The sequence below is a fragment of the Boleophthalmus pectinirostris genome, unplaced genomic scaffold, assembly GCF_026225935.1.
Source record: "Boleophthalmus pectinirostris isolate CB_2022bp ecotype Guang Dong unplaced genomic scaffold, ASM2622593v1 HiC_scaffold_17, whole genome shotgun sequence".
Taxonomy (NCBI): Eukaryota; Metazoa; Chordata; class Actinopteri; order Gobiiformes; family Gobiidae; genus Boleophthalmus; species Boleophthalmus pectinirostris.
This window is the reverse complement of record NW_026571115.1, coordinates 18,309,848-18,325,877: the sequence shown is the minus strand read 5'-3', so window position 1 is coordinate 18,325,877 and position 16,030 is coordinate 18,309,848. Positions and strand designations below refer to the sequence as shown.

Here is a 16,030-nt window from a genome sequence, read left to right as displayed (position 1 = left end):
AAGTCAGTATTAGTTAGTGGGGAGGGTGATGGCACCATTCACACCGCCTGGCGGGAACTTCCGTGAACAAAGTGAAAGAGCAGCAGCTGGAGCAACAAGAGAGATTCGCCAAGCGCATGAAGATGCACCATGGATTATATTTGAACAAAATGCGGAGGATTTCAACATTACAAGCAGAAAGGTAGGTGCCAAAAACAATTTTTTCTTTTTATTGGAGGATTGCAGGCGACAAAATAACAACAACAACAATAATAATAATAATAATAATAATAATAATAATAATAATATATTATTATTATTATTATTATTATTATTATTATTATTATTATTATTATTATTGGCAAGATTTCGTGTTATTCTAATAACACAGTTGTTGGCATGTGTGTTATAGAGATATTATTTAAGATTTGGAAAAACTTGACAAATATAGAACTTAAATATATGTTTAGAGAAGAACTCCATCTACATAATGATTGGCTTTTAGTATTGATTAATGTAATACCAAATGGAGCAGGTTTATGTAACCAGTTTCCATCTGCATCAGCTGCTGCTCTGGCTCAAATGAAGAACTCATGCAAAACAAACAATCACAGATTGTGCATGCCACCATTAACAAGCCAATAATAATAATAATGAGAAGGGCAGGGACATTTGTATGGATCAGAGATTTCTCTGTATTTGTCTCTGTAAAGCATTTCATGTGAAGCAATTTGACAAATTGATCATGACGATTAGCAGCAATTAATTAAAGTTTAAGGTTTCGGGCAGTGTTCTTCTTTTACACCCATTTTAAGTGACATTTCAGATTGCTTTTGCTTACAAGATTTCTAATTTCTGCCTTCTATTTTAGGCCTATATAATGGGATGCAGTACATGTTTATTGTACTGTGAAAAAATATACAGGATGTAGCATGTTTTGTGTATTTTTAATCATAACTTTGCGCAATCAAAACTATCAGGAAATTACATCACGTAGGAAACTTGTGATGTACATAGTTTCCAGCTCATCTGTAAAAAGTGCTTACGTACAGTCTATAGTGTCATCTTAGATCCAGTTGCTCACTGTTAATGTGAACTTGAACTGTAATTTGACACAGCTCTCCATAGACCTAGACTGTCTAGTTAATACTTACATTAAGAGCCGTAAACATAAGTTCTCACTTTGTCGGCAATCTGAGAACGTAAATATGTTTGATCAGGTCCTAATCAGGCTTGCATAACATATTGTTGTTGTTGTTGTAACTGTATACCATACATACAGTACATGGTAGTGTGTGTATGCAAGTGTCAGGAGTCAGGACAGTGGCTTAAACTTGAGTGTATAATGCATAATTTAAAAAGCAGGTAAGTACGCACACACACGCACTGATCTGTGCTCTTCTTCCACCTAATTATGTTAAAACTCTCTCTCTGTAATTTCCACAGTCCACTTCAGTGATGAGGTCCAAATCTGCCATTAAAGAGGAGTGACCAACTCTGGATCACAGGGCCTGCGACCTCTGAACCCATCAGGATAAATTCCTGATCAACACTTTTCTGCTGAAGTTGGTACCGGGATCATTCAAAACTGTTTCTCCAACGCTTCTACCAAAAACTCAGACTGTTTTCCAAAGCAGAGCTGGCTGAGCCCTCCCAGGCCGAGGGAATGGGGAGTGTGCGAAGCCACCGCTACAGCATTGTGTCCTCTGAGGAAGACGGCATGAAGCTGGCCACCGTGGCCGTCCCGAACGGCTATGGAAATGGCAACATGAACAAGGTGCACACTGAGCGCCCCCTGCAGAGCCGCTTTGTCAGTAAAGACGGCCACTGCAACGTGCAGTTCATCAACATGCGCGAGAAGGGCCAGCGCTACCTCGCCGATATCTTCACCACCTGTGTGGACATTCGCTGGCGATATATGCTCCTTATCTTTTGCATGTCTTTTCTGCTCTCATGGCTCTTTTTTGGTTTCGCTTTTTGGCTAGTGGCTTTTACATACGGGGACTTAGAGAACGAGACTCAGATGTGTGTTTCTAATGTTGACAGCTTCACAGCTGCCTTTTTGTTCTCAGTGGAGACCCAAACCACCATTGGCTATGGCTACCGCTATGTGACAGAGGAGTGCCCTATTGCTGTGTTTATGGTCGTCTTCCAGAGCATTGTGGGCTGCATCATCGATGCTTTCATCATTGGTGCTGTCATGGCTAAAATGGCTAAACCCAAAAAGAGGAATGAGACACTGGTGTTTAGCCATTACGCCACTGTGGCCATGAGAGATGGCAAACTGTGCCTGATGTGGAGGGTGGGCAACCTGAGGAAAAGCCACCTAGTGGAGGCTCATGTGCGCGCGCAGCTCCTCAAGTCTCGCACCACAGTGGAGGGGGAGTTCATCCCTTTGGACCAGGTGGACATTGATGTGGGCTTTGACAGCGGCATCGATCGAATCTTCCTGGTGTCTCCCATTACTATTGTGCATGAGATTGATGAGGACAGCCCCTTCTATGAGATGAACAAGCACGAGCTGGAGACATCTGACTTTGAGATAGTGGTGATTTTGGAGGGCATGGTGGAAGCCACGGCCATGACCACACAGTGTCGCAGCTCCTATGTGGCTGGTGAGATCCTTTGGGGTCACCGCTTTGAGCCTGTGCTCTTTGAAGAGAAAAACTATTACAAAGTAGACTACTCCCGCTTTAATAACACCTATGAGGTTCCCAGCACTCCTCAGTGCAGTGCCAGGGAGTTAGCTGAGAGGAAGTCCAACACTAGCTCTAGAAACTCCTTCTGTTATGAGAACGAGGTGGCTCTGGAGAAAGTGGAGATGGAGGAAGAGGAGGAAGAAAGCAAAGACACAAGGCCAATGGAAACCTTTGATGATACAAATATTGACATAGTGTCAGACTGTGATCCCAACCTGGACTCTCCAACACTGGAGGAAAGGCCTTTGACCGCAGAATCAGAAATATGAAGTTTATGTTGTGATCACAATGTTAGTATTACACAACACTGTAGGTCTTCAGAGCCAATTGTGGCAGTGGGGCTACATCAGCCCCATGTTTGTACCAACACTTAAAGAATTCAGTTTAGTGAACAGCCTCAATAATACAACAACTTAATCTGTGCTTCCATAATTTATAAATAATGCATCAATTGGTTGTAATGGCTCTTTTTAATTACAAATCCACTACTGACAAGACACACTGACAAGAAAATATCAGAGAATATTAGGTTATTTTGCTTAGTAAGGTTCACTTATAATATAATAACACAATTTGGGGACAACAAATATGTGCGCAGTGTAAAGTAATGTAATCATTTTTGGAGCTAAAATATAATTTATCACATATTAAACCTAATAGCCTTGAGAATCATTTCAGTATGAGCTCTTGCTATGACAACATGTTGCCCCCCAGCAGCAGTGTTAAAGAGCTGGTCTCTTAACCATCCTCTGCTTTGAAAGCGTGACACAGTACAAAAGGGTCTCAGACTGATGACACGGACAACCTGCTCCTGAAGCTAACGTCGTATCTAAGTTTAGCATCTCTTTCTCTGTGCACCTTAACAAACCCTCTTCCTCAGGAGACAGAGCAGGCCACTTGAGAGCTTTGTCTTTTGACTAAGCACACACTTCATTAGATGTCATAGGGACTAGCAATAAGACGCAGATCGGCACACAGTACTGTCACTATTTCATGTGCAATACAGTTTAGTGGGACAAGCTGAGCTGAAAAACAAGTGAATGTCAAGTGAATGAAATATGCTGCTAAGTTACATATTGTATTTGTAGACATTTAAATCTAGGAGCCAAAGGGTGTTTCCCTATTTAAGTATGCGTTTTTGAGATTGCAAATTCAGTCTATAAGGTTTTTCTTAGTTCTAGACAAGCATGAGACTATTGAAGTGTTTTCATAAGCTTTAGTTGCACTTTCCTGCTATACTTTACGACCCAAAGCCAAATGTTTGTTGTTGTAAGAGTCGAAAAAAGCTAATTACTAAGTGGATATAGACCTATTTTTCCCCTTCTGTCTGTAAAATGAAATCGGTTTTGGGGCAGATTAGTATTCCTTTGCCCTTCTTCTGTGGGTCTTGTCAAGTTGTGTCATTTCGGAATAGACCCTTCCTTTGTCTTATTAACAATGATCAGTTTATAACTAAACTGTGTTGGATCACACATACACAACCACTTCAGTCTTACTTTTGTTTTGTTTTTTACTTGGGTAACACACTCATGCGACATCACGTGAAAGTGAACATTGCACTGTTCACTATGCATCTTATCTGCTTATAAATATTCTCCTTAGGTCTATATTTTTCTACCAGGGTCTCCCACCCTCCACTGAGAATGTACAGATTTTATATCTTTTGTAAATTAGATTGAGAATATTGCAGTTGTTGAAAACTGTCATGTCTTTGGATTTTTAATAAAACTGAAAAATATCTTTCATCTGTGTTTACATGAGTTTACATTTTGACCTCTTCTTTTCCTAAATCAAGCCATCTGGAGTCTTTCACTGTAGACATGTGCTACTATTCTAATTTGGGTCCAAATTCCAAGCTGCAAACTGTCAGAGCTGGCATCATCATTTACTATAATTCACTAAAGTCAAGCAGTCCAACTAGTTTAAAGATCCCAGGCTTTATCAGAGCGCTCTGCTGGAAGTCATTTTCACCATAACGGAAAGAATGCTTCATTTTATTTTCCGAGTCTTTGAATAAACTGTGGAAAAGAAGTGAATTCTCTGATCTGAATTTAGGATCAAGGCACCACTAAACACAAATGGGTAAACAGCAGCAGGTGTAGCTTCACCTAAAATGTTACCTAGGTTGTGTAATTTGGCCATGTGCATGTTATGTCCAATGACGTTATTTTCTGGAAGCCTGGAAAACAACAAACCAAATCCTATATCTTTTTTTCTAGAAAAAAATGATATGGTTGAATATAGTATGACATTACTATAGAATGTCATTATTACTGTGCACGTACAGGCATCTATTTAATGCTGCTGGCTTGGTTTTGTCATGATGGGACATTCAGGGAGGAGCTATTGATCAGACTGGGGAAGCAGTGAGCTGATTTGATTTGGTTCTACATAGGAAGTGGGTGCCGCCTCTGGCTATTTTCCACATTTGCCAGTGAACGTGTCATAAAGTTACTGCTTGGAGCTCAAAAACGACAGTTATTTTTTTGTGTGTGCCAAACTTTTAAAAAAAATCTATTATTGCAGACATTTTATAAAATCAATGCAGCATATTTCAAACTTCAACCCCAAAAACTTTTTTTTATTTTTTATTTCTCCACTATCATTGTGCTGTCTGGGTTTCACTGTCCCAGATAATCTTGAGCGTCTTGAATGGTGACATTTACCTCAACAGATGCTGGCTGTTTCATGTGCAACAGTTTCAAAGAAATGGACAGCAACTCTTCTATTAGTATCAGATGGGACGGGCCAGTGGGATTCTGTCAGTGTGAGCGATGACGTCTATCTGGCAACTTCCCCAACATCGAGCTTTTCTGCAGCGGGCTCATCAACCTGACCTTCACATTAGATAGGTGAATAAAACACAACAGCCTGGTAGCTAATATGGGAACACAGTATAAAATAAGTATAAAATAATCATGCTAATAGAATAAATTATTTGTCAAGCAAAGACAAATATTCTAAATCTCTGCACACTGACTGTTGCACTGAAATGTCCCCAAGGGCTCTCTGGTCTGTGTCACTCACTGTCACATAGAGGACATTAATATTATAGAGTTGTACAATCACAGGCAGATTTATGGCTCACAAGGAAGTAAGCACAGTCTGGACAAAGTCTCTTTAAGTATATTTGGAAAAGGTGTTATATCACTAAAGCTCTAAATACTTGTTCTCCATATATTAGGCATCTCTTTCAAAGTAAAACTCTTTACTTTGAACTAGACTAGCATACTGATGTACCTTGTATTGTAGACCACAGCATAGCGATTGTATACAAAAAAACTTGACGTCACAATGAAGTCACAAAGCTAACCTTAATCCTTTCAAAGCTGTTGTACTGTGAGGCTGCAATTAACTGTCTTAGAGTGACAATGATGGGATTTAATTAAGCGACCCTAATTATATAATTGTGATAATGTGGTAGTTGCATAAGTACTTGTGGAGACCAAAACTTACTTTTTAATGTAGCCAGTTCCCAAGAGACCAGAACACGTATGAGGACTAAATGATTTGACTTCATTGACAAAACTGGTCCAAGCTTCTTCAACTTCAACTTTTATTAGCTATCAACCATGTTGAGAACAGATAAATATAATTACATTATGTTCAAACAATAATCAACAGATACATGAAAGTAAATATTTTAAATCATAAATATAGTCTTCAAGTTAAAATAGAGTCTTCAAAACAGTTTTACAATGTTTTTTTTCCTTCACCATTAGCTTATTCAGAGATGTATTTCAATTGATTAATCCTTTTGTCCTGTATTTGACTTGAGGGCTAAAAAAAATCCTTTTTCACCTACCCTCTATGTCCACAGAGCTGTACTCTGTATTTATGTTAAAACACATAATAAAGCAACAACAATAACAATTAAAAAAAAACACACACACATAAATGAAAATCTGCTGCTTGTTATTACCACATATGAAGAGGCTGTCTTATCAGTGCAGTTTTGAACTGGAAGTCAAAGGACTGGTTTCTGAATCTGTTTCAGATTGATATTACTGTTTGCACACAAAATGATAATCTATATAGATTTTATACTAAATTCCTAAAGAAAAAACATAGCATGTATTTAACAGCATGACTGTCTTGCTTTAATGTTATGTTTTCAGGTCAACCTTTCCTACGATAACGGACAGGATTGGAGGTTTCTCCAAATACTGAAGCCAAATTTATAACATTACGATAGCTGTGATTTCATATTAATTATCTTAATCCACTCTGCTGTCATGTCTGCTTGTTTTCCCCTTACGGATAATAATAGTTTTTATGTGTTGTTGTTGTTGAACTCAGCTCTCACACACTTGCAGCAGTGCACACCTGCCATCACTGTTTTTGCTCTATGGCTGACAGCTGGTCCCATGACACAAAGAGGAGCAAGAGGAGAATCCAGCAGCAGGTAGAATATGTTGGCATCTCCTTTAGCATTTTCCATTGTTCAAGATTGCTGAAAGGGAATACTTGGAGTAGGGGTAGCAGCAGAACGTTATCTTGTGTATATACTATTACCATCTGGCCCATGTTGAAAATATTGTGTTGACATGAATCCGGCTTGTTATCCAGGGGCAGACTATATTTGTGCGTTAGCTCAGTCGGTAACTGTTGTTATTAGTGCCTCTGACCTTTATGTGATGGCTCTGCTCCTGTGGCCTTGACAGCTTTGAGCCAGGAAACTGAAGTGATACCTACTTTATCCACTGGGTTGGCAGTCGGCGTATTATGATTTGGCTGGCCGCACTGTCACACCCGGATTCCATTTGTAAGTGAACCACAACTATTTTTCTACTCCACTTGTTTGAGCCACCAATCAGCTGTACTGGTTGCTTGCAATTTCAGTTTACACTATTAATTAGGCGTGGGTGAAATCATCATCATTTTTCATTTAAACATCCATTTGTTGTTTTGTTGGCTCTTTTTAGGAATAAATGAATAAAAGCAACATCAAGAGATTTTTGTTTCTAGCCTCATTGACAACCTAAATTAAAATGAAAAATGAACATAGCAAAAGAGAAATAACAACATTTGAAACATGTATATTGTTGTTATATAAGACAACTTCCCAGAGACAGACTGAAGATTTGAATGTCACATATAATATATTACATATTGTGCATAAACTATATGGTTCCATAGGGGCTCTGCTTCTGAATCCTGTGTCACAACTTAAACCCAGAAGAAAATACTTAAAGACAGGTGTTTCTTCACAAATAGAACATTTAAAAGACAGTAGGATACAGCTCTTGTTTATGAGGACAGCTGAGAGGAAGGATGTATCTGAATCGGGTCCAGCCCTTCACTCACAAAGGTTACCACCAAACCCATCACTCAGCCAATAAGTCTGCACCCCAAGGACCCCCACTTGATGATCAGCACATCCTTGTTTATTTTGGTTGATGTCAAGTGCGTCAGATGGTATCACATATAGGCACAAAAATATATACACATTTTGTTCCTAACATAATTGGACTTGTATTTGGCTCACACAATTTGCTCAAGCAATCCATTTACATACCAACAATATTTTGTGAATGGAACTTGACTTTAAATCATTCAGTAAAATATGATGAGACTGCATATATAGGTTCACCAGCATCATAGGAGCAAAAAGGTCAAAAGATGCATTAAAATTCTTATTGTTTGTTGTCTGTATCCCCATAGGTCATGCTGAAGTATGTTTGTTTTCATTCTGACGGGTTTATTATTTTTAGATCTCATATTAATTGCCGTGTCAGGAATACACTTCCTTCTTGGCTCACGATAAGCATCTCTCTCCCTTTAACTTTATTTAGGGTTGTAACTCTATAAACCTTTTTAGTAAGTGCTAACCACAAGAGATGGAAAGGCAGAAGACATCATGCATCAATCAACAATTTGGGGGTAGAAAAACAACAGTGTGGGACAGCAATGGCTTAGTGGAAACTGTTGGTATGTCCTTAGGCAAAACACTTCACCCACCTTGAGTATGAATGTGATATGTGATGGTCAGATGGGCAAATGGAGCAGATTGGAAGTCTGCCATTTAAAATCAATACTTTTATTGCTATAAGTTATCATTTCAGCAGGGCGTAGTAGACAGTGCCTCAACCATTTTGTCAAAATTATAGGAGAGTATTAGTAGTAATTGGCCTGTAAAATCACTATAATTTCTATTATTTCTAGAGGTATGTGGTAACAACATGCATAAACAAATGCTTGTGTGACTGGATCAGGTGGTGTTTGCCCATTTTCCTTAAATGCAATTAAGCTCTGAATGGGTGTCACCATAAGACATATGATTTGAATTCAGTATTGTGTTTAAAGAAAGGGAAGAGGAGAGACGAGGGCACCGGAAGCACCACAAGCCAACTCTGACTGAACTGTAGCACAGGGCAAAACCCAGTGTGCACTTCAGATTTAATTTCCAAAGAATGAGATTAGAGAATCCAATCAGCAGTGACATTGAGCCTGGCACCCAGTGGAACAGGACACCAAAGCAGTCTAATCATGCTGCTCTCCGCTCAGGCCAGTCCATCAAATCCACTACGATCCAAACAGATGGTCCACATATCATTTTCTTTGTTTGTTTAGTGAGATTAACTCCTGTGCTGCTTTCTTGAATGCAAACACAGTATTCATGGGTTCCTGATTTATTTACTTTAAACAATTTTTGCAAGGTATGTGCATAGTTTTGCATTGATTGTCCATGTATCAATTATCTAACACTAGTTATTCTAACATGATTGATTACATGTTATTTTTCTCGCGTGCTACATTAGAGGTCATATTGAATTGTCATAATATTGAATGTTGTTTTGTAGATATACAAAATCTGAATATCAAAACATTAATTAGCCTAGATTTAAAGACGCATTGTGAAATGAGGTTCTGATTTTTCTGTATTCAGGTGGTATCATAATGCCATGTCCCAAAGGGCTTAATGGCACGATGCCAAACACATGACTGTTTAATTAATGCAATGTACATGACCCACAGGTGTAACGGAGCAACAGCACACCAGTACAGTGGGGAAACAGGTGAGCTTTTCCATGTTCACTGAGACAAATGTGTAACAGGAGAGTTGCCACGCGCCTCTTGAGGACACGATCGCACAAAATACATGGCTCAGCGTTACACCCTGTGGCTCAAGTAATCAATGCTGTGAGCAGTTGTCTTGACTTCATTCAAAAATGCAATAATGTCACAAGATCTGAACATAAATTAAATAGGCAGGTTAATGTAAAGATGCACTGTGATGTAACTTTTTTATATGGGGAGCATATCACCTGCTTTTCTCCACTGATGTGGAATTGCTTTGCCTGGAATGTTCCACAGTGTAGCATTAAACTAACTATTCCATAGTTAGTTATCTGGCTTGTTACTATGGAAATAGGTAACTTTCCATAGTATCCTATTCCCAGCTGAAGGTCAGATCTGAGGAAAGGCATCTCCACTCACAGCAAGAAACCATGTATTTACAATAAAAACACATGTAAGTGAATAAATAAAAAATACATACATTTAATACTATTAGAACTCTATAGGCAAAGCAACAATCTCCATGCAGACAAGCAGATAGCAAACCATCTAACAGAAAAGTTGTGTAGTGTTACTTTAACTTGTTGCTACAAAAGTTAACAAACTAATTAAAAGCACAAGTTAATGTCAGCGAATATAAAGAAATAGGTTGTTTTTTATGACTAATGGAATATGACAGCACTGTCATTGCAACTATACTTTACTGACCTCAGAGAATCACTTAAAGTTTCAAGTAACAGTGTATTTTGGGGCAGTCATTCTTTTCATCACCCTCACCTGGACATGACCTGTTATCAAAATATCAAATCTCTGTTTCCTTGTTTGTCCTTATGGGGTTGCCCAGAGCCAGAGCAGCTATAAAAGGCATCTTCTGAGGTAATCGCTGCTTGATCAGGTTTCAACAGTAGGCTATACGTGTTTCTATAAAATATAGTCTCAAAGGTCGCACTCATTTATGGTGGTGGTTGTTTTGAGTGAGCAGGCACAGACTTGCAGATGCAGCCCTGTGTCTCTTCTCACTCTCCCTCACTGGGGACTTGGATGTTTCCATGAGTGCAGCTGGGATCTTCAGGCCGATCCTTGAGGAAAACATGCGTAGGTGTGGGGGTGGTTACTTTGGATTGGGGTGGATTGGGTATAGGTAGGATTTCGGGTAGGGGGCATAAGTTTTTGGCTTTATTCTGTCCTGTTCTGGACCCTGAGCTGTCCGAGGCCGAGAGTGAAAACACACTATTTGCGGACCTCTCTGCAGTGTCAACAGTAACAGGTGTGCAGACCCTGACAACTTAATTAAATCCCTGTCCTTTTAAATATTAGCCAGGAGCAATCAATAACAGCTAACTGTGGTTTTATATCTGACATACCAATTTAAAAGTATGTACATGGAGATATAAAATGAGTTTGATGTTTATTCACCAATTAGGGTACAATACAGGCGACATTATGATAGTTAAGCTTAAAGGTGCACTATAACTTTTCTGGTGGAGGGTTCGCCACCTGCTTGTCACCATGGAGATTTTGAATGCTTTGCCCAGAATGTTCCACACTACAGGCCAAGTTACCTGTCAGATCTGTGGAGATGCAAGCATGCTCGCAGAATAAATAATGTGAATAAATAAATGTTTTTTAAGGTATTTCAAGAAAAACACCAATAAATGAATGAAAGTAACTTAAATATGTTTAATGACATACTGCAGAACATTCCAGGCAAAGGCATATCATCTCCATGGAAATAAGCAGGTAGTGGACATTTCTCCTCCTTTTACAGTGAGTGGGTGATGTACAGCAAAAGAACTGAAACATAATCATAAGACAATGTTCTCCACTGAAGCATTAAAGGGCCATATTACTCTGTTTTCTGATCTATTTATAATTTATAATGTTTCCTCATCACAAACAGACCTGGAGTTGTGTTTTCTATCATTCACACATTTAACACACAAACCCTGAATATTAAGGCTGAGTTCTTTTCTGGAAGTGAAAACACTCTCTTCCAACTTGTGATGTCATGTGGTAATAAAGAAAGTGCTCCACTGTGTTTTTAAACTCCTTCACTAGAATCATTTGGATAATTTCAACCCTGAAAATGCCAATCTCTGCAAAACAAAAAGTTGAAAACAGAGCATTTTGAGCTGTTGAGATGCAGACAGACTAATAGTAAAGGATTACTCAAACATGTGTGAATGAAACAAAAAACTCCATGTTATGTTTTTGAGGAGGTAACAACATTATAACATGACTTAAAATGCACAAGACTTAATTTTGCGTAATATAGTACTTTTAAAAATCTTTAGTCTTACTCACACAAGAAGTATAACATTTTAATTGCCTGTGCTTTTTGAATTATTCTTATTTTAGCACAATTTTCATGTTAGAGAACGTTCTAGTGAGGACTGCCCTACATCTTAATGGTCTGGTCCCATTGATGCCCTCAGTCTCTGCTCTGTTCATAAACTCAGCGCCCGCCAAAGCAAAACTGTGAAGAGATCGATGCTCGTCACTGATGATGTGGTGGACGTGATCGATGGGAACACGGAAACACATTTATGTAATCAGGCAAATTGGAGAGAAGAGGCAAAATATGGACACATTACGGATAATGGGTGAAAAAGGGGAATGCGTTCATAGGAGAGTGAGGGGCACTCCCATCAGCTGTGTCCAAGTGCAGCTGTTGCACAAAACATCTCCAGTGTGTCTTCCAGTTATGAATGTGCGTGTATTATATTTCATCTTCTTTGGGTGGCACCATTTTTAAATAGACCGAATGTTTCAAATGACTAACCCAACAACACACATCCCATAATGTCCTCCTGTGTATGGTACATGTTACAAAAAGAGTTATGCCTGTTCAGCACTGTATGATCATGAGTCTATTTATTGCTCAGACAGAAGAGCTGTCCCAAGTTTGAAAAGAAGTAAGTTGATGTAAATTAATTTTGTACCTTAAAATTATTCAACCTCTTGTAGTTAATTATGAAGAAAATAAATTAAACAGCTTAAATGGAGAGTACCATTAAAACTATAGACCTACAGCTACTGCTGCAACTATTGGATAACTAGCTTACTACATGTGGGTGAATTTAAGAGTTTTTTTAAGATAATTTAAAGGGAACTTGCAACTTGGACTTCTTTTTTTCTCCTGCTCTGCAGAACTGACATTTGTGAATTTGTTACCTGCCAGTAGCATGTATAAATGTATATATTTGATGTTTTGAAAACAATAAAAAATATTTTGATTTAAAAAAAGATAATTTAAAGGTGCACTTTGTAACTTTTTGGTTGGAGTTCCATCGCTGCTCTGCCTGGAATGTTCCACAGTATGACATTAAACTGCTACTTTATATTTATTTAATGACAGTTGGTTTTATAGCTCAAAAATATCCATAAAAAACATTCTGACTGTGAAAGGGGTTGCCTGTCCACGGATCTGACCTGTAACTGGCTCTGGTTTGATCTCCATGAAGATAGAAAGGTTTAATGCCAGATTGTGAAACATTCCAGACAAAACAATAATATCTTCATGAAGAAAAGCATTTGACGGACCCTCCACCAGAAAAGCTACACAATGCACCTTTAAATAATAATATAATATAATAATAATATTTTTGTACATATAATGTGAATATAGTTGATGTTATAGAGGGGTTGAGAAGTGCACCGTGAAGAGACCAGTAAATCACTCAACTACTTCAATTCTGGACAGAGGGATATTTTATTGACACCCAAAACCAAAATAGGCTTTAAATGTTTCAGATACTTGGAATGACTTCAGTTTTATCTCAACATTTTGCCTCTTCACTTTTTACTGGCCATGGCACTGCACCCAGGCAGTTGCGTCGATCTTTGCATAACTGTTTGTGATTTAACATGGGAGCCTGCCAGTAGCTTTGTGGCTTTAATTACAACATAGTTTAATCCAGGCTCAACTATCAAATCTCTAATCTGTTTGGTCTAGGTATCACCTTCAATATGGACGATGAGGCCAAACATGCTCAGACTGGAGATTGTTTCAGTGCAAGCAAGTATTATAAGTGGATTTTTGAGGAATGTTTCCTTTACTGAGTTAGACCTGGTTAAGATAAGTCAGATAACATTATCAAGATATAGAGATAACTAGCACGTTTTAGTTTCATTAGTTCTTCTCTCTTTACTTTTAATGTTAATTTTATGATAATTATTTTTGGTTTGCTTTGTTTGTATTGTGATTTTAATGTCTTTCTTATTCTGTAAAGCACTTTGAATTCCTTTGTGCATGAATTGCTCTATACAAATAAACTTACTTTGCCTTCTTAAAACTTGTGATACCTGTATTTGTAATTACACTTATAAATCAACTTTTTGTGTATTTTTCTCAAACATCATGTGATACCGTTTGTTTTATAATTGTTTAGTTCCTATAAGCTGTATTCGTACTCAACCTGCAAGTTACAGCAGTGCAAGACTGCTTTGGCATTATTTTGGACTTTGTATCCAATAAATTGTTAATAGTTGTCCTCTCTGGCCCATATATTCAGTTCACATTCGGTGTCCAGATCCTCTATGTGTCATATCAGTAACCCCATTAGTGTCCAACTAGGTGAAGGAGTCTGATAGAAAACATCTACTAGACAGAGAAGCACCAAAATGCAGTTATGTAACTTTGTCACCACTGGACCAGACATTCTTTTCAGCAGGGGATGGATTTGCTGCTTTGTCATCTTTTCAATGCAGAGAACAGCTCTGCCCTAAAGGCTTTTGACATAAGAGGTCAGTTTGTTTGCAATTATACTGACACATTTAAAGAAGACATGTTATGTTTTTTGGACTATAAAACTTTACATAGATCATGATTTTACTTTTTGTTCTTTGAAAATCACAGTTTTTATCTAAAATGGCTAATAATAGAAACAGGTGACTTCTAGTTCAAAAATAATTCAGTGCCATTTTACAGTACAGTACAGATTTTTCTAATCTTTTTAAATATTGCCCAAAAAGGTGTAGCATACATTTTGAACCCAACATTTGCCCCAGAGTTAGATAGGGGGTACATGAAAACTGACATTTTCTGAGCCCTCAAGCCTCAATTACTCATACATGCACGAATCAATCTAAATACAACTTCAAGTCAGCTTATGATAAGTGAATACTGTTAAAACATAGTTATAAAAGTCAATTTTAATTAATCCCCTTTAAAATCACATGTGGCCTATCTGTATACGGTGCCACAAAGAATTCACACTCATGTCAATAAGTCTCCCTCCTCTCATGGAAGCCATGGTGCAACTTGAGCTTGTGTGGATATGTTGCATAAGGTTCTGCAGAATCAGCCCCAGTCGTGACAAGAAAGATCTGGTTCCATAAGACTTTTTTACCTTCCGCAGAAACGAGAGACCCCTTTTTCAACTTTCCACTGCAGCGCGGCCAGTGTCATGTCTCTCTGTAGTGGATACTCTGTTGAAGCACCACGCCACCACTGTCATAAATTTCCTATAGAATGAAAGGTAGAGGACAGTGATGGGCCTGAAACTTTGGTCAATGTTTCACAAATGAGTATTTTGCATTTTACATTGTATTTGTTTTGTACGAACCACTGTATGAGACACAGTCAGATAAACACATAATACAAGTCATAATTACAATGGAGAAGGGCCTTGTGTTTGAGTCCTGACTACAGATGCTTGCAAAGGGGTTGACCCAGTTCTCCCATGTGTTCTGTCCCATTATACAAAATCTATGGACCAAAAACAGGGTAAAGCACATATACTTAAACATGACAGCCTCTCTATTAAAAAAATGTTATTGCCATTTGCTGCATATAGAATCCATTGTCAACAGAGTTTTCTTTTTTCACCTCAATATCTTCTTTTAAACTTCTCACGATCATCTTTAAAGCACTATTATGTAATGTTATGTAAGGTCTAAAAAGAGTGTGTTATAGTTCTGATTCCACTCTAGTGCACAGCATTGCAGCACGGCACTCCAGTCTCTCTCCGCCATTGAGTTTTTTCATCCTGGCATGAATCCTCTATTTGGGACACACACGCTCAGAGCAGAGTGGACCTCTCTAAGTGTTTGTCATTTCTGCTGTTAATGTTCACAGCAAGAAAAGCCATCGAAATTCATTCATCTGCTGAATCCTAACACCTCCTGGCTACAAACTGGGTGCTTTTACATTACATAAGTGTTTAAAACAAAACAAGCTAACAAAGTATATGCACATGCTGGCCACTTTAATAGGTACAGTCTCCCAAATCATTGCAAATACTGCTTCTACATTTTGTAGACTTGGTTTAGTTGGAATAATAATGATGATGAATTTAATAGAGTAATTATAAAGCAAAAGGTAAATTCTA

General features: G+C 38.1%; 1 protein-coding gene across 1 annotated transcript; it reads left to right on the top strand.

Annotated features, from left to right (window-relative positions):
- The first annotated feature begins 86 nt into the window (after positions 1-86).
- Positions 87-2,967, top strand: LOC110168078 (inward rectifier potassium channel 2-like). The gene is made up of 2 exons (XM_020933487.2): positions 87-181; positions 1,426-2,967. Exon 2 carries the CDS (start codon positions 1,646-1,648, stop codon positions 2,945-2,947), a length of 1,302 nt encoding a protein of 433 aa, XP_020789146.1. The 5' UTR covers positions 87-181; positions 1,426-1,645; the 3' UTR covers positions 2,948-2,967.
- Positions 2,968-16,030: the final 13,063 nt, after the last annotated feature.

Excerpts from the sequence above, each read along its gene's own strand:
- LOC110168078 (XM_020933487.2), top strand. The coding sequence starts at position 1,646 with ATGGGGAGTGTGCGAAGCCACCGCTACAGCATTGTGTCCTCTGAGGAA.